Below are 19270 nucleotides of genomic sequence, written 5' to 3'. Positions count from 1 at the left end.
CATGCAGGCAGGCAAGATACCAAGGCACATAAAATGAAAAAAAAGAAAATTGTTTTCATAAAGCTATCCCTCATGGGAAGCTCGCCCCCTGAGAGGTGTCTGGGGGTCTTCATGAGCACAATGCTTTAGCCTTGACCAGAAGGCTCAGGCACATCAGTCCATGGTCCAAGAAAAACTGATAAGCTCATTCTTATACCAATACCATGGGGCTTTTTGCCTTGGGCTGAAATGGCATAGTGGAGTCGGAGACATAGCTTCGTGGGTAGCTTGCATATCACACACAAAGCCCTGGGTTCAATCCCCACCACTGAACAAATGAGGCATGGTGGTGCATACCTGTTAACCCAAGCACTCTGGAGGTGGAGACAGAAGTTCAAGGTCATCCTCAGTTACATTAAGAGGCCAGCCTGGGTTACATAAGACATTGCCTCAAAAAAAATATAAAAAGCCAATGTGCACTGTTTTACTGTTTCTGAACATAAACTGGGGATTTGTAAAAGACATGAAGGTTATTTGAACTTCTGGAAAAAAAAGTCAAAAATATTTTAAAAATGAGCCAGGCAGTGGTGGCACACACCTTTAATTCCAGCACTCAGAAGGCAGAGGTAGATGGATCTTTGAGTTCAAGGCTAGCCCAGTCTACAAAATGAGTTCCAGGACAGCCAGGGCTACACAGAGAAACCCTGTCTCAAAACAAACAAACAAACAAACAAACAAACAACACCACAAAAAGTTTAAAATGTAGAAAAGTCATACTTCTCTCCTTCCATAAGCTGAACCACATTTAATTAAATTCTAAGCATCCAGCACAGATTTGAGCCACATTCCTCTTGTGACTCATAAGAATTATTTGTCTTGGGGCTTGTGAGTAAAGGCGAGAGTCGAGACTAGCATTCTGCTGGGTGTGGTAGAAGTGCCTAAGATAGAAGTAGGGGGAACATGAGTTCAAGACTAGCCCCAACTACCAAATGAGCCCTTGCCTCAACAAAACAAAATAATAACAAAATCCATAATTTTTTTTTTTTGGCTAATTGCTTCTTATGTTGTTTCCTTACTGTCTGCTTTTGCTCCCTTTTCCCCCAAACAGGTGCAGATTTTATTACCATCTTGGAAAGTGATGCTTCTAAACCCTATATAGGGAACAATGACTTAACTCTGTGGCTGGGGGAGAAGATGGGTTTCTATACAGACTTTGGGCCAAGCACCAGGGATCACACTTGGGGGTGAGGACACCTTGGGACCTGATGCCCAGCAGAGTCATGCGCAGCGATGGCTTGGGATGGGGAGTTCAGACTGTCCCGTGACTTTGCCTCAGTGACTCATCTTGGGAGGCAGGGAAGTGCTAACACCATGGCTACACATGCATTTGTATAGTGGCTCTCTAGGGCCGCATAGTACCGGATCTTCTTATAGATTAGCCACTCAAGGCTGGAGGGAAGCCACAATTCCAGGCCTGTTTGAGATTCTCAGGCAGCCCATGTTCTAGTGTAAAAGGCCAGAACACAGGTGGCCTTCCATACCAGCCTCTTTACTCCTGGATTCAAACAATACAAACTCGAACACAATGTGAGACTAGAGAGACCGCTCAGCAGTGAAGATCACTTGCTGCACAGTCATGAGGACCAGAGTTCAGATCCCAGCACACACATAGCAAGCCAGGCATCTCTGTAAATACCAGCCCTCCAGTCCTGACGGATCTGACTCTCTCTTGGCCTTTGTGAGCACAGACAGGTGCACCCTCACTCTCTCTCCCTCTCACACAAATATACACAAATAATAAAGTATTTTAAAAACAGAAGGTCCCCCCAAAAAGTACACTCCAAGGCATTTACTGAAACACACTTCGTGCTGTGATTAGTGACTCAAGCAAGACAAGCTAAACAGGAAGAAGCAAGCAGACTTCCACAGAAGACACCTTTGCCACATTCCTGCTCAGAGTGGCCCTCAGTGGGTGCCTGTCGCGTGACGGGACTTTCTAGTGCATTTCCTTCATCTCATCTCCGTGATGGGCTGAGACCCATTACTGCCCTGTGTCTTCTCTTCTCATACAGGATTATGGTGCTGTCTCGGTACCCTATTGTGAGATCGGAGCATCACCTCCTTCCGTCGCCAGAGGGCGAGATCGCACCAGCCATAACCCTGACAGTTAACATCTCCAACAGATTGGTGGATTTCGTGGTGACACACTTTGGGAATCACGAGTGGGTTTCTTTGATTTAATTAATAGTATATAAATGCCAGGAAGTATTGTTAACATTGCTACATTTCATTTTTGAAATGAAGTAGACTTTCTTACTTTCTACTCCTAAAAAAACCAACTTAGATTATTTTCCCTGTGCTGCTGGTTGAGAGCCTGACGGCCGTGCGGGCCCACAGCTGCTTGTATAGCTGCTCTGCACACATGTGTGGCTGTGTTTAATCTTCATGTTGTACAGAGTGCCATATTGGGGTCATTTTATAGATGAATACTAGGTGGAGAGAGGTCAGGGTCACACAACCAGAAGTCAGAACAAAGCTAGAGCTCACAAGGGCTTGGAACTACACATGAGAGCAGACTGCAGGAAAAAAAAAGTCACTCCCTGTCCTCACAGGGTTATTGGCACAAATAGCTGTGTTGCTGGGATCCGATGTTCCTTTCTTTCCTCCTGTTTTCACAAACAACTGATAGGCAACACTTCCTGTCCGTACTTGGCTAAGCCCTGTCTTCGAGCCTCCTTCAGTAGCATTTCTCCAAACTTCTAGGTTCCTGGTGACCTTTCGCCATCTTGCTTTGTCCCTGTAACACTCATCAACTGGCCTATGAAACCTTTGTTTGTCAACCACTTGTTTACTCATAGATCTGTCCCTTGCACCTGCCCCTGTTCTATACATTTCCCAAGGTCCTTCGCCTTCTGCTTTCTAGGTGGATTTAGCCGACGAGAGGAATAAGGTTGGAAGCTACGAAAAGGGAGGAGCCGGGGCGTTTTCACCCCTCCTCTGTGCATTTTCTGGCATCTCTGGTAGCAGACGAGTCTCTTTCGTGGCTGCGGTTCCTTCCTGGTACCTGGGACCTCGTTCTGACTCTGTAGTATCCCCTCTGACTCTCCATCCTCTTGTGGTAGAAATGGTGTTAGTGTCTCATTGCTGCCCGCCTCTGATTGGGTCACTGGCCCCTGATTAACTTCTCGTCACTCAAGTAACCAATTCCCTGCATTAAATCCACTTTGTTCAAAACTCCTGAGGTGCCTCTCTTTTCCGGATAGCTCATATCAAACATGATGTTTGTTTTTTTTCTGAGACTGTAAGCCTGTCACAAGTCTAATGTTCTTGCCTATTGATCTGTTTCCATGCCTACAGTAATTAGCATATTAAAGGCAAGGTGCCCAGTCAGTATTTGGGCAAGAGAGTGTTCAGCTGAAGTAGCTGTGGTTACACACGCCCGGGCTGACCTATAAGCACTACAACTCTTCCTCTTATTCGTGTCCCTGGATCTATTATTTGGCTGTTAGTTCTTTAGCTGTGATCCTGATGACCAGATATCACACTGAGAGGGCTTTAATTCCAGCTGACCCACCATCAGGCCAATCTGACGACAATGACAGGCTTTAGTCTTAATTTGACCTGACTAGACTTGGGTTTCTGTTTTGGTTTCGGTTTCTAGAAAGAGAACCCACAGGGAAAGGGCAGCCAGTCAGCATCAGCCCCAATGTCCGGCTAGGCCACACATCCTCACATCACAGCTACTTGGGAAAGTCTCTAAGCCCCCGGCCAATCAGGATTGACCCTGTACCCCTTGGCCAGCTGCCCACCAATCAAGGTAAAGGTCACCTACTCATCCCAGGAATTTTCCTAACTGACCGTCTATAAACAAGGCCTGTGAGTGGTGACCCCAGCATGCTGGAGTTCTGCAGAAAATGAACTCTCTCTGCTGTTTGCCTTCTTCGTGAGTTTGGGGTCTTCTTCTCAGCGAGATCTGGACCCTAACAACACCACTGCCATGCTTTCTTCCTTCCCTTGTGTGTTTATGTTCATTCACATGGTTGGAGATTCAACAGGGGGTCTTTGTGCATGGGAGGCAGACCTGCCATGACTTATTAACAGTGAAGAGTTGAGCAAATGCCGTATTTGGAATAGAAGCTTAAAGATTTGTTTTATGTTTTGACTATGCATGTGTGTGTGCCTGTGAGCTGCACGTGTAGATGAGTGTGGGGGCTCGAGGAGGCCAGAAGAGTGTCACGGATGCCTTGACGCTGAAGTCAAAGGTGGTTGGGAGCTGGCTGGCATGGATGCTGGAAACCAAACTCCATTCCCCTACAAGAGCAGCAAGTACTCTTAAGTGCGAAGCCATCTTCAGCCCCAAGAGAGACTTTTAAATCAATTTGACTCAGTGTCTTCTGAAGAAAGGTTGTTCTTAGTCAAGAGTTTCTCAAGCCCAAGTCTGAAGTGCTTGGTCTGTGTCTTGTTCATTGTAAAAATTCAGACCTTTTCTCAACAGAAATCTCTCTGGCTTTGTACCCTGTTTGAGGATATTTGGGGGAAGGGGGGAATTTGACTATCTGTTCTTTTTGAAACTTGTTATATATATAATCACATAGAATTTAATTGTTTTACATATAATGAAAAGGCTCATTTTTCCTATTTTTTTAAGAGATGATCTCGACAGGAAGCTACAGGCAATTGCAGTTTCAAAACTGCTGAAAAACTGCTCAAACCAAGTGATATTTCTGGGCTATATTACTTCAGAGCCTGGTTCCAGAGATTATGTCCAACTCACGGAACACGGCAACATGAAGGTAACACAAGGTTGATGTGACTTCTGATCTACTAAATCAAATGCTTCTTTATTCCTATACACTTAAAAAAGCCCAACCCAAAAATTGTGTGTGTGTTTGTGTGTAATCAGAGGTCTGGAGTTGACGTAAAGTGTCTTCTTCTGTTGTTTGTCACACTGTTTTGAGACAGGGTCTGTCTCCGAACCTGGAGCTCCCGGGATAGACCCTGGGATCAGCTTGTACTGCTTTCCCAGGGCTAGAATTACAAGTATGTACCAACTTATAACTGGGTACCAACTGTACCCAGATGCATGCTGGGGATCTGAACCCAAGGTTGTGTGGCAGTCATGTTTCCAACTGAGTCACCTTCCCAACACCCTGACAACTTAGTATATTCTCTACATAGCCTACTGCTTTAAAACAACAGAACACGCCGGTTTGTTTACTAACCTGTGCTATGGACAGGGCTCAGTGGGGACAGCTCAGTTGTCTTTCATGTAGGGCCATTAAGCTGCTTCTTTGGCACTAGAGGATTTCCTGTGTGGAGGATTCACAAACAATGCTTTGGCTCAGGAGTATGGCTCCTGCTCCTGGGCTAACTGGCTTCCTCCCTCTTGGTGGCTAGGTTCCAGAGCGAGTAAACAGAAGGAGAGCCTGCATTGTCCTCTAGTACTTGACCTTCTAAGTGGCCCAGTGTCACTTCTGCTTTAATCATAATTCTTATCACATTCATCTGAAGGAACAGAAACCTCGCTGCTTGATTCAGAGAATGTTGAAGACAACTAGCAAGGATACCACAGGCCCCGTAAGATGTTATTGTAACTGTGCTTAGAAAATGAAATCTGCCACACTGTGAAAGTTAGTTATAAGGAAGAGAAGTGGAGCCAGGCACAGTGGCGCATGCCAGCACTCGGGGAGGAAGAGGCAGGTAGATCTTTGTGAGTTCAAGGCCTGCCTGGTCTACAAAGTAAGTTTAGGACAGTTGAGGCTACACAGAGAAACCCTGTCTTAAAAAAACAAAACAAAACAAAACAAAACAAACAAAAAGTTGGAGTATCAGAAAGAGTGGCTTCCAGGTCATGTAGGGTCTTACTGTACCATTCCAGGTCTAAAACACTTCAATTATTTAGTGTATCCTGATAAAATCAAGCATTCAGGAAATAATATACAAACCAAATACTGATCCATGCACCAGAATATGACCCATATTATTTGCTGCGTTTGATGAAGCTCAGTAGAGATTTCTCTCCTTTTTTGTTTTGAACCTCATGTCTGGAGATGTGTCTGTAGAGAAGTGGCCAATTTTACCACTCTAACTGTCCTTAGGACATAACATTGGGAAGGAGAGAGAGAGCATGGCATAAAGAGGGGTTTCGGTAGATGACAAAACTCAAATGATAGCGGTGAGAATGATAGAGAAGCATGTATCGAAGTCTTGGTGGAAGGCAGAACCAAACTGAAATGACACTCATTCTGTCGTTCTTTCTCTAATGTGGCTCTACTCTGTCAGGCCTGTGCTGCCATGGCCTCTGTCTCTGTGACCTTCCCCCCCGCCCCCAACCCCTGACTATGGCCTCCACTCTCATGGTCTCCACTCCTGCGGTCTGATCACGCGGAACAACCTCCGTGTTCTACTTGGGAAGATAGAGAAAGAGCTAAAGAGGCTGTCCAGAGTGTGTGCAGGTTGCCTCTAAATGCAAACTCCGGGCTCTGCTGCTTTTATTTCTTTGACCGGAGTTCAGTCGCATGGACGTGCTTCGCTGTACAGAAGCCTGGAGGTAGAGCAATCCATCTTGATGGCTATTTACACAGGGAGCTGGCTCTTTGGAAAGGGGGCAACACTGGGGACTGTGTTGGCCTCTATATTCATGGACTAGGCAGAAATGGAGCCAATGGATTCCTTGTTTGGTGGTGATGGGAACATTTATTACAGAGAATAACAGTGAAGAAAAACAGTATAGCAAAGAGGATGAACTCAGCTTTGGGCTGAGTTTGAGGTATGTGCATGGCCCAGTGGAGTTACCTAAATGATGAGAGGATATATCATCTAGAATCCAGGAGTTTAATCAGGATCAGAGACAGGGATCAAGGATACAGGCAAACCACCTCCCTTGAGGAATTCAAGAAGTGCAGGAGAACACAGAAAGCTGCCTCTGTTACTCTAGTTTGTGTCACCACAGTAGTTTATGAAGAAATCATTTGCTTGCCTCATAGTTTTGGAGGCTAGCATCATAAGATTAGGCAACCCTAATCTCTTCAGCCTCCGGTGAAGGCCGTACCATGGCTTCATAACACAATGGATGAAAGGTAAAAGGAAATGGCCCTAGGAAGGGAGAAGCAAGTACAGGGAGCTGCCGCATCTTATGACAGCTGGCTCTAGTCCAGTTAGATGTCACGACCTCTGTGAGACCAGAGCCAATCCCCTCTGGAGGAGGTACCCCCACGACTTAACCACTTTCACCTAGGCCCTGACCTACAGAGTTTGCACACCTCAACATGGCCATAATGGAGTCCAAAGGTCCATCGTATGAAGCCTTGAGGAATGTGTTTTAAATCACATTCAACTGATAGCTATTATGGGGTGGTGAGGGAGAGGAGAGCACCAATGTCAGGAAAGAGCCTGGGGAAGCTCAAAAGAGTCAAAGGAAAACCTAGGGCCTGGAGTCCCAGGCTTCCCAGTCTCCCCTGTGAGAAATGGAGGTAACCTTGCTTTTCATTTGATCCGCTGTTGGTTTCCTATATAATGGCTAAAAGCTGTTTGATTGGCAATGCACTCTGATCTCGCTTTTCTATGAGGAAATTAATTGATGTATAGAGGAATTTTAATCATATATGCTTGGATGAACAGGGTTTTCTCCTTAAGAAATGAGTAATTAAATTCTTTAGTCTTAAAATTTTACAGCATCGTATAAAATCCTAATGAAGTGAAATAACAGTTAAACAGATTCATAGCCGATTGGCCCTGGTATCTATAGCTAAATGACTAAATGATTATCTCTTTCCCAAGGCAAACAGAACCTATTTATTTTATTTATTTGCTCTTTATAGTTATTAAACATTTTGAACTTAATTTCTAAGATTTATTTACACTTTCTTTTCTATGCAAATGGTGTATATAATATAAGCAATAACTGAGATTAACACCAAGGTGCATTTTATGTAGCAAATAAAATTTATAAATTGTGGCACATTTTTACTAACATAAAGTGTATTCCAAGTTAAATTTTAATAGTTAAAATTTAGAGGTGGCAAGACCTAAGGTATATATATAATTTATTTATAGGCTATTTAAAAAGAAGGAAGTGGAGATTTCTTCTTTCAGCCACAAAGCTCCATATTTATGGGGTTTTTTCCCAGTACATTATAGAAAAAAAAAATCCCTTCTCCTTCTCTGATGAAAAATGAGCCTGGTTTCAAGCCTTCAACATCAAAAGGCTCTTGATTGCTCCTGAATGTGCTTCTGTCCATGATTTGATTTAGTAAACACAGACCAAGCACCTGCCAAACACCAGGCTTTGAGCTAAGAAGCACCAGGCAGCTGAAGGTCTGTGGAGGTGAGCCCCTCTGCACAGACAGGCAAGGGAAAGAAAAGAAAGAAAGCCGGGCGTTTCTCATCCTTTCACTGCGCTTTTTCTAACACGCCGGCGGCACGGGGGTGTAACTGGTGTCCAGAGCCTGGCTAGGAGGCCTGGAATGGGCATGGAGGCTCTCAGTTTGGCTGGGTGGGGGTGTGTGACAGATTTGGAGAGCCGCAGGAGGTGAGACCACAGGGTAACTGCCAACTTACCCATGCGTCTGTGTAGTCTCTGTGCTCCTGGCATCAGTTCAGAGATAGAGAGGGGCTTAGAAACCATTCAAAAACCGTCTAGAGTGAATGAATAATTAATGCTCGGAGGATCAGAAGGAGGGTGGAGAGAAAATAAGCTGTGCTCTAGTTCATCTTCCTTCTTTCTTTCCTTCCTTTCTTCCTTCTTTCGTTTCTTTCTTTTTTTTTCTCTATCTTTTTGGGCAATTCAAAATAGGATGTTGTTTTCTATATTTTAAGCATTCTCTCTGCTCTCCAATAGGATATTGACAGCTCAGATCGAGACAGATGGTGTGAATACATCATGTATCGGGGCCTGATCAGGTGAGCACAAGCACTTAAAAAATAATCTGTGAATTCTAGAAGACAAAGTGTCACGGGAGCAATTAATAATTGTGGTTCTTTAAAAATGTTGATTTTTATTTGGTTACACTAGTTAACAGTTTCAACAGTTTAAGAAGGCAGAACTAGCTAAGCAAGTTTAGTGATATTATAAGGGCACTGTAAACTATTTAACACAACGCTGTTTAACCAATGCATGTAAGAATAGGACCATTGGAAGACCATCCTTGTGGATACAGGGAGCAGAGGTACAGAGGCCCTAACTAACACAAGAGTGTTTGGTTTGAAGAGAGGTGACACTAAGGAAGCTGCAGTATGTGTTGGGGTTGGGAGAGGAATGACGTAGCAGGTGAGTATTGTCAGGGTATGTTGGGGGGAGGGAGGGAACAGCTCTTTTAAGGTTCTATAGACTCTTATTAAGGACTCTGAATATAAACATAATGGTGACCTTACTGGCCCTCGGAAAACTCACCTAGTTGGCTCATAAAGGAAGTTCCAGAAATCATTTAGGTGCTATGAAGGTCATTCTGGTTACAGCACTGGTTTAAAGACTAGATAAGAGGCCCAGGCAGAGAGCTGCAGGCCAGCTAGCCTGAGTACTGTGTCAGTGTTTCCAAAGAGCTGTGGCAGAACACGCTGCTTCATAAAGTATTTCCTATCTAAGGCTGAGAATACTGTTTCTAGTCCCCTCTACATTCAGGTATTTGTTTGTCATAGGATATCAGAATTCTAGAGAACAAACCTTGGTGTGGACTGAAATAGGCATAACAGTTCCAAGTTGCAAAAATGATTAGTTATCAAGACATGGCATATTTATGATAACTGATGGCTCTGTGTGTGTGTGTGTGTGTGTGTGTGTGTGTGTTACAGCTTATGCATTGTCCCAGCCTGGTTGCCCTAGTGAAATACCATAGAATGAGTGTGGGTTGTTTAAATAAAAGCCATTTATATTCCCAAAGCGCAACAAAGGCAGCAAGGTTGCTGTCTGGTGAGGGCTCTCCCTTTGGATGGTACGTGGCTGCCTTCTTGTCCAGGGCTCACACAGCCTTTCCTTGGCACAGGTCTTTGAAGTGCTGTCTCTCAATTACCCCATTCACTGTCTTGCACTTAGTAGACATTAATGATAATTGAACAACAATGGAAGCCTCCCTGCTTCAGGGAGGTTTTTTTTTTTTTTTTTAATATAACCACATTCCTTATCTTCAAGGACTTTAGGAATATCTTTGAAGGTCAGGTCTATGAATCAGGCTAAAACTTTGATCTTGGAGATTCAGGAACTAAACAGCCCAGATTTGTCAGCGACTGCTTTGGAATTAGCTGGAGCTGCAATGCCTGAGCTTAGCCCAAAGCCCTAACCTGTGTGACAGCTCAGATCCCCCATTTGATCCAGCCACAGCTCTTGTCCCTCTTTGTTGTGGGAAGGTGGGCTGCCTCCACCCACCCTGGTTCTTCGTTTCTGTTTCTCTCTCACAGGGTTTCCAATATCAGCATTAAGCCTTCCTGTCTGACTGACACCCCTTTCTTTCACATTTCCACAAGGCTCCCCACTCCCCCTTCCCGTAGCATGTACCCTACACAGCGGCCACCACATATGTCCACCCCAACCCCTCTGATGGATTCCCATTTCCCTCATCTCCCTTCTGCATAGGAATATGAGTCCTCACAGGTGTGTGCAAGGATGGTTTTTGACATCTGCATCCCCTCTATCCCAAGTTCATTGCCTTTCACACTCTCCCTTCAGTCCTGGTGCAGGGGATTCCCGAAACACCACCCGCTCTAAGGCTTTTTCTCTCTTGTCCCTTCCCCTACACTTACTCCCGTATCTGTCTTGCTTGCTCCTTATCATCCAGTGTCTTTTTCCATTGTTACTTTTCAAAGAAGTACTTTGTGAGCATGCTCTGTGAGGCAGCAGTCTCTGCTAACCAGCACTCCTTACTCCCTGGACTTTCCCGTGGGACTTATCTGTCGCCGCGCCATAGATTTCATGCATACACACTTGTTCAGTTTGTCCCCCAGCTAGAACAAATGCTCAGTGGGAGCAAGGACTTCATTTTACTTCCCGTTCACACACCCCCAACCTAAAATGAGATATTTGGATTTTTAAAGGTAAGAAAATTTAAGTGTGCATTCCTGTCATTCTGAAGTAGTAACTGTTATTAACTCAAAACGTAATTATATGGGAAGCAGTTTGTGTGGACAGAACAGTCGTTTGAGCACAAAAGGAAAGCAAGGATTTCTAAATGGAGTTAATTAAATCTGTGTACATATTTCTTATTCATTTACCATGTTATGAAAATCCTGTTAATATTTAGGGTAATAAATCAAGTTGGTTCTAATCATGATGCACAGAGCCAAGTTAGAAATGGGAAGCTAGCTTAGTAAAAGAAGGTGCTAGCCATTAGAGCCCATTGGATTTTGGTTGGGCCATTGCTAAACTCATCAGAGTGTTTTTATAATGAGACTTTTTACAAACCATTTCTAATTCTTCTCCAGGTTAGGTTACGCAAGAATTTCTCATGCTGACCTGAGTGACTCTGAGATTCAGATGGCCAAATTCAGGATCCCCGATGATCCTGCCAATTACAGAGACAACCAGAAAGTGGTCATAGACCACAAAGGGGTTCCCGAGAACATTCACTTCAACCCCAGGTGAGCGAGTGCCTTTGCACTGCAGGCAGATCAGACAAGCTACCATATGCCCTTAGCTAGCCCACTTGTCACCTCCCGTGAGATCAAAATTGTCGTAGAGTCTCGAGGCCCACTCCAAGTACAGAAAGCCATGATAAAGATTATAACCCATGGGTTGAAGTTATAATCTTTGCTTTCTGGAATGAAGAAATGTGTTCTAGCCTTAGCCTCAGGGGAAATGTCCCATTGTTGTCATTGTTACCATTATCACCACCACCATCATCACCATCATTGTCACCATCAACACCACTGCTACCATCATCAGCATCACCATTATCACCACTACTACTGCCACCGCCATTATCACCACCACCACCACCATCATCATCACTATCATCACCATCACCGTTAACATGACCATGATAGTGAGTATTCGAGTGTCCCCACATCCCAGCTCTGTTCCAGATTCTTTAGTGTTACCTCAGTTTAACTCATTGGGTAACTGTTAACTGCTGTTACCGACATTTTGCTGAGGAGGAGGTTCGGGCTGAGGAATACTACCGCATTAAGCTTACTAGTCATGACAGAGCTGTTGAGGAGGAAGGAGGCCCATTAGCACCATGGGGTTGCTGTGGTTTCTCACTGGCTGCACCTTCCATTCAGCCTGAGAGCATTTGAAAACTGCACTGCTTAATCTTGCCCCAGCTCAACTCATTAGGACTCCCTGTGACGACGCTTGGTTTTATCAGGTTATTCTAATGGGTGATTCATGCTGAGACTGTGGCGTGTGGTTAATTCCCTTACATTGCAAGAATTCTACCATGAAAGAGATATTGAATTTCCTTTTGCTTAGTTTTTAATCGTGGTTATCTAAGAGATCTGTTTGTAGCCAAGCATATGATTTGATGCATGTGTTCTTTTCTCTGCCACGGTGGGTGGTGAGACAGGACATTCACGTCAACCCAGACACTGAGGGTGCCCTCGACATTATCATCACTGGGCATTTCTACTTTACTAGCTCATAGCTGTAACAGTCCCTCAGACTCTGTCAGGGACAAAACCACACTTCATCCCATGAGTGTCGTGATTAATGGAAGGAGAGGGGAACCCAGCCTTGTGCTGTTACTGTGTTCCTCTCTTGCTGTGGAAGTGATGGGGTGGATTCAGTCTCTGTATTCTTGCCAGAGAAGACAGGACTGCATAGCATTAGCCCAGGACGAGTTCAAACATCTAAGTGCAGTTCCTACTGAACACGTATCACTTTCAGAACACGTGTCTTAGGTTTTCTATTGCTATGATGAGAAACAAGACCAAAAGCAAGCTGGGGAGGAAAGGGTTTTTTCCATTTATGCTTCCACGTCCCAGTTCCTCATCAAAAGAAATCAGGACATGAAGTCAGGGCAGGAACCTGGAGGCAGGAGCTGATACAGAGGCCATGTATGTATACTAGCTTGCTCTCTATGGCTTGTTCAGCCTGTTTTTTTTTTTTATAGAACCAGCATGGAGGTGGCCCCAACCACATTGGACTCCCTAGTTAAGAAAATACCCTAAAAGTTTGCTTGTGGACCTTTTTTTTGGGGGGGGGGGAGTTGTCTGTGTAGCCTTGGCTGTCCTGGACTCGCTTTGTAGACTAGGCTGGCCTACGAACTCACAGAGATCTGCTGCCTCTGCCTCCTAGAGTGCTGGGATTACAGGCGTGTGCCACCGTACCCAACTTGCTTGCAGCCCAATCTTATGGAGGCATTTTCTCAATTGAGGTTTGCATCCCTCAAAAGTCTCAAGTTCATACCAAGTTCACATAAAACTAGGCAGCATAGGGTCCATCTTTTTTTGCTGAATGAGATGACTTCTTAAATGGAAAAATAAAACTTTTGGACAAAAAAAAATATTTCTTTTTTTCTTCCTTCTTCATATACCAAGAGTGTGGCAAGAACCCCCCTTCCCCCCCAAACAAACTATTTTTGGCAAACCACAACTGCAGATTGAGCCAAGACAACTGTGGTTGAGCTAGATCTATTTCTTTGTTCAGTTACAAGGATGATGAAGGTGGTGGGGGAAGCCTGGTCTTTGTTACAGAATCCTGCTCATAAGGTACTGCACTTAAGATACAGTCTCTCAGTGGTCTTAAATAATTGTTGCGTCATTATTAACTTTAGTTGCAAAGCATTAGAGTGGTAGATACTCATCCTGTACACTGAAATCACATCCTACCTGTGTCTTCTGTCAGCCTCAGGCAACCACTGTTACTATGCTCTCTGCTTCCGCAAGTATAACTTTTAAAGAGCTCTACATGCGAAAACACACTCTCTCATGCTTGTGCGCGTGCTCTCTCTCTCTCTCTCTCTCTCTCTCTCTCTCTCTCTCTCTCTCCTTCCTTTCTCCTGAGGACCAAACAGGAGAAATCCAGATAAGCACTCAGCCACCGAGCCATACCTCAAGTCCTTGTTTTGTTTTTTAATTTTTCTTTGAAATAGGGTCTCACTGTGCTGTTCAGGATGACCTTGAACTTTCTATCTAATCTAGGCTGGTTTTGAACTGGAATACCCCCTGCCTCTGTTTCCCAAGTGCTGAGATGACAGCTGAGCTGCAGGTGTCTGGTTAGGTCACTGCTCATAGGGCCTCTCCGTTAACCCATGGTGCAGCAGAAGACAGAATTTTCTTCTCAAAGGCTGAATAATATTCCAGTGTGTGTGTGGACACAGGTCAGCCTTTGTGTCATTCGGAACTCCTCAGCTGTCCTGTAGGCATAAGATTATTGTGTAATTCAAATGCTTATTTCTGTACTCCCCAATATCTGGTTGCAATCCTTTGTTCTGAGAATCTCCTGTCTCAATGTTGTATAAACTCTGCTCGCCAATTGTCCCCTGATATGGCAATAAAGCAGCTTATAGCCAATCACTGAGCAGGGAAGAGAATAGGTCTGGACTTCCTGTCAGCCAGGGGACAAAGAGTTAGAAGAGGAAGTGAGGTGTCCCATCCAGCAGGGGTTCAACAGGTTCCTAAGGAGCCACGAAAAGAATGGGATAGAACAAGAGACACGAAGAATGAGAGCAAGTCTATAATCTGATCCAGCTCTTGTTCATTTGAAATTTTTTACACAAATTTATGGGAGAAGTCAGGGAGGGAAAATGTGTCAGCAAAGTAGTTTACAATAAAAGATAACAGTGTGGTTGATGATGCAGAATGCTGCAAGAATGTTTACTAAAAAAGATACCACAAGAATGTCAGCTAAGATATCTCAAAATGTCTAGCCTGACGAACAGATGTCTCATAAGTTCCAGAAACATAAATCTCTCACCCACGACCTTGTTGCAGCTGTCTGTAACTTTCCACTAGCTGGCCTTGGCTCCCAGCAGTGAGGGGGGTTCAGGGACAGGAGAGGTCCAAGAGACATCAGGAAGAGAGCTGGATCAAAAAAGCTACAAAGTGCAAATATCTCTGGCACATATACTGTGAGGAAACCAGATTAGTTTAGAAAGGTAAGAAAAGAGTATTAACTGTTCAGGTATTATGCTATGGAGCTTATTGTTAAACTAACATAATAAAGTCTCAATTATTTGTGTGCTAGCTGGATTAAGAGAGAAACTAAGAAACAAATGTAGCTTTATAAAAATAACTTTTAACACTGTCCTTGTTTTTTTGAGATCGTTTCTCACTAGCCTGAAGTTCACCCATTAGGCTAACCCCATTCGATCTGCCTGCCTCTGTCTCTCCAGTGCCTGGATTGCAAGAGCATGCCAACACACTTGGCTTTTAAGATGTGGGTCCCGGGAGTCAAATTCAGGGCTCCATGGTTACCCAGCAAGCGTCTTACTGACTGAGCAGCACCCTCTTAAATCCAACTTTTGAGTTAGCACACAAAGTGATGGGTTCCATTATGGCACTTTCAAATGTAACATACCATCGTATTCTTACTCATTCTCTCCCCCACTGCCGTCCTCCAACCATCCTTCCCCCAGACAGTGTGATAGTCATGTCACATCTATCGATCACCTCTCTTCATTATCTTCCCACGTTCCTTGACATCTCTTCCTCCCCTCTCACTATAGCTTTTATCACACACACACACACACACACACACACACACACACACACACCCGCATGCACACACACTCACTCACACACACACACTCACTCTCACACCTGCACGCCCAACATACATTCCAGTCTGTATTCCACACATTAAACATGTGGTGCCTGTCTTTTTTGAATCTGGCTAATTTTGTTATAACGTAATGATTTCCTGTTGCGTCTACTTTCTGAAGATGTTACAATTTTAGTTTTTCTCTGTGACCGAATAAAATTCCATTGTGTGTATATACCACATTAAAAAAAAATCCACTCCTAGGTTGATAGATACTGAGGTAGGTTCCGTTTCCCAGCTAATGCGAATAGTGAGGTAAGAGACGTGTATGTGTAGGGGGTCCCTGTGGGTATGAATCCGGGAGTGGTATGGATAGGTCACAAGCTAGCCCACTTTTAGCTTTTGGACTTTTAGCCTTTCCCCTAGTGGCTGTCCACGTTTGCATTCCCTTCAGCAGAACAGGAGTGTCCTCCTTCCCCCACATCCTTCCTGGCCTTTATTGTCATTTGTTTTCCTGATGATGGTCATTCTGATTGGGGTAAGATGGAGTCTGCATGCAGTTTTAATTTTTCACTTCCCCTATGAGAGTATTGAATACTCTCCCAAATATTTTACTGACTTTTTATGTTCCTCCTTTGGAGAACTGTCTGTTCATTTAATCAGCTCAATTTATTGATTGGATGATTTTTTATTTCATTTGCAGTTGTTCCACGTATATAAAACATTAATTACTAGATTGATGTATAGCTGGATTTTTTTTCCCAAATTCTGAAGGTTTTCTCTGTATTCTGGCGATGGTTTTATTTGCTCTGCAGAGCCTTTAAGTTTTATGCAGTTCCACTCTCCAGTTCCTCTGGTTATTTTCTGTACTGCTGGAGTGTCCTTGTCAGGAAGTCCCTGTCCCAGCCTTTACCTTGAAGTGTTTTATGTATAATTTCCTCTAGCAATTTCGAAGTGTCATACTTGCATTCAGGTCTCCAGTAGATTCTGAATTGATTCTGGGGTAAACTGAGGCTCTGGTTTCATTCTTCCACACATGGAAATTCAGTTTTTCTGGACCAGTTGTTGAAGAGACCATGTGTTTCCCAGTGTGTGTTTTTGAAATGTTGAAAATTAAGTGGCTGAAGCTGGGAGCAGTGGCACATGCCTGTACTGTAATCCTAGCACTCAGGGAGGCAGAGGCAGGCCAATCTTTGTGTGTTTGAGGCCAGCTTGGCCTACAAAGTGAGTCTAGGACAACCAAGGCTACACAGAGAAACCCTGTTCTAAAAAACAAAGCAAAAATGAAACAAGAAAACTTAAGTGACTATAGCTGTGTAGGTTGATTTCTTGATCTTCTGTTCTATTCCACTGGTTTACAGGCCTATTTCTGTGCCAATACTAACTAGTTTCTGGGGGGAAAAGAAAGAGAAAAAGAGAGAGAAACTAAGAAACAAATGTAGTTTTATAAAATTTTTTAAAAAGATGGGGGAAGAAAAACAAAGAATAAATGAACACAAAAAGAAAAAGATTAAAGATTGCCTGATAATGAAAAAAATGTGCAAACAAAATTAAATGAGTACATGAAAGGAACTAAAAAATAAACATTTATTAACTTTATTTTATGTGCAACTGTTTTGCCTGATTTTGTAAGGGTTTTACTGCTGTGAAGAGACACCATGACCAAGGCAACCCATATAAAAGAAAACATTTCATCGGGGCTGGCTTACAGGTTCAGCGGTTTAGCCTATTATCATGGTGGGAAGCATGGCGGCATGCAGACAGACATGGTGCTGGAGAAGGAGCTGAGAGTTCCACATCTTGATCTGCAGGCAGCGAGGAGAGAGCGTGTCCACACTGAGGGTAGCTTGAGCACAGGAGACTTCAACGCCCACACCCACAGTGACATACTTCCTCCAACAAGATCACACCTACTCCAACAGGGTCCTACTTCCTAAAGGTGCCATTCCCTTTGTGCCAAGTATTCAAACACATTAGAATATGAGGGCCATACCTATTCAAGCCACCACACATACGTGTGTGTGTGTGTGTGTGTGTGTGTGTGTGTGTGTATGTGAACCAAGTGTACGCTTATTGTCTGCAGAAGTCAGGTGAGGGTACAGGGTCTTTTGGAACTGGAGTTATGTCACTTAACTAGAGTTAAGTATGGCTGTGAGTAAAGAGAGTCTATGCTCTCACTTGCTTTTAGCTCTCAGTACCTTGAGTATTACATCACATTGACCAAGGCTGTGTAGTTAACGATCCTTCAAGGAAGCAAAGGAAACCTGCAGCAGATAAGCACTTGTGGGCAATTCAGAAGCTCTGAGCCAAAACAGATTGTGTATAGGTCCAAATGCACGTGGATAAACCTTCGGGGGCCTTGACCCCTTTGCCCATAGGGTAGATAGTATTTAAACCGTGGACTAGAAGAGAAAACTCACACATTTCCCCAGCAGCAATATCAACTGAAGACCCCTGAACACTTGTGCTTTTGAAATGATCTTTCACCAGGGAAAGAGCTTTGGAGTCAAAATTTCAACCTGCCTTTCCCATAAATCCTTTGTAATTTCCGTTTCACTTGATTATCACAAGCAATTTTATAAATTGATCTTTTTAGTGCTCATTTTGTGATAAGTAGATAAAAGTACAATAATTGAAAATTTCCATGAGAACCGCCCTTCTCTCTGAATAGCTTTCTCATGCCAATTATTTCTTTTTTAGATTTGGCTCTTACAAAGAAGGACATAATCATGAAAACAACCACCATTTTCACATGAATACACCGAAATACTTCATCTGAACCCTTTCATACAAGAAGTCATCATTGACCAGGGGAAATGTGCAACAGCCCAAAGAAGAGTCAAGTGAAAATGTCAGGGTACACAAGAAGAATCTAAAAAGTGTGACATCATGCTGTGGGAACTCTGTCAACTCGTAAGCTATGCTGCTTAATAAAGGCATCTCTCTGACTTAATTCTGTTTCCAAAAATAAAAATAGAGTGTGTGATAATATTAGAAAGTTAAGGTCAGGGCTGTAGCAGTAGCTCAGTGGTAGAGTGCTTGCCTCTTGTGCATGGGGTCCTAGGTTCAATTCCCATCACTGCCAAAAATAAAAGGGGCAGAGCAAGGGAAAAAAAAAGAAACAACTGGCTTGTGACTATTTTAACAAACAACTTGGGCTAGGGAAGATGGCTCAGTGGGTAATTCACCTGCTGTGCAAGCCTGAAGACCTGAGTGGGGATTCCCTGCACCTCTGTAAAATACCAGCTGTGGCAGCACGCCTCCATAACCCCAGTGCTGGGAAGTGACAGAGAGAGACAGGTCCCTGGGGATCGCTCCCAGCTAATTCATCCAGTCAGTGAGTCCCAGGCTTGGTGACAGACCTTGTCTCGAAAAATAAGGTGGAACGCAATAGAGGAAGATAGCTGATGTCAACATCTAGCTGGCTTCCACATGGATAGAACACACACATTGTACTGTATAGATAAAATGATTTTATATCTATCAATAATCTTAGTGAAAAGACAATATGGATCAAATTATTTCTGCAGTGTTTTCAGAGATACTGTCCAGCATACTGTCAAAGATGGCTGAGGATAAACCAACATCGACAGAAACAACACATAAGAAAAGCAGACCTAATGAGGTTTCCAGTACCAGGGATTTATCAGGTCCAGACTC

At 43.7% G+C, this 19270-nt stretch overlaps 1 protein-coding gene across 1 annotated transcript in view; it reads left to right on the top strand.

Moving 5' to 3' along the window:
* Positions 1-18541, top strand: part of Cwh43 (cell wall biogenesis 43 C-terminal homolog) — a 39370-nt gene extending 20829 nt beyond the window's left edge. Inside the window, exons 11-16 of the mRNA XM_055629413.1 lie at positions 1088-1223; positions 2052-2201; positions 4628-4772; positions 8819-8880; positions 11392-11547; positions 18311-18541. Coding sequence (XP_055485388.1) covers positions 1088-1223; positions 2052-2201; positions 4628-4772; positions 8819-8880; positions 11392-11547; positions 18311-18389 — 728 coding nt within the window. The 3' untranslated portion in view covers positions 18390-18541. The remainder of the gene's footprint in view (positions 1-1087; positions 1224-2051; positions 2202-4627; positions 4773-8818; positions 8881-11391; positions 11548-18310) is intronic.
* Positions 18542-19270: the final 729 nt, after the last annotated feature.

This window comes from Psammomys obesus, unplaced genomic scaffold, assembly GCF_907164565.1.
Source record: "Psammomys obesus unplaced genomic scaffold, mPsaObe1.curated_primary_1811, whole genome shotgun sequence".
Lineage (NCBI taxonomy): Eukaryota > Metazoa > Chordata > Mammalia > Rodentia > Muridae > Psammomys > Psammomys obesus.
Note: the sequence above shows the minus strand (reverse complement) of the source record. Positions and strands in the feature narration are given on the sequence as shown.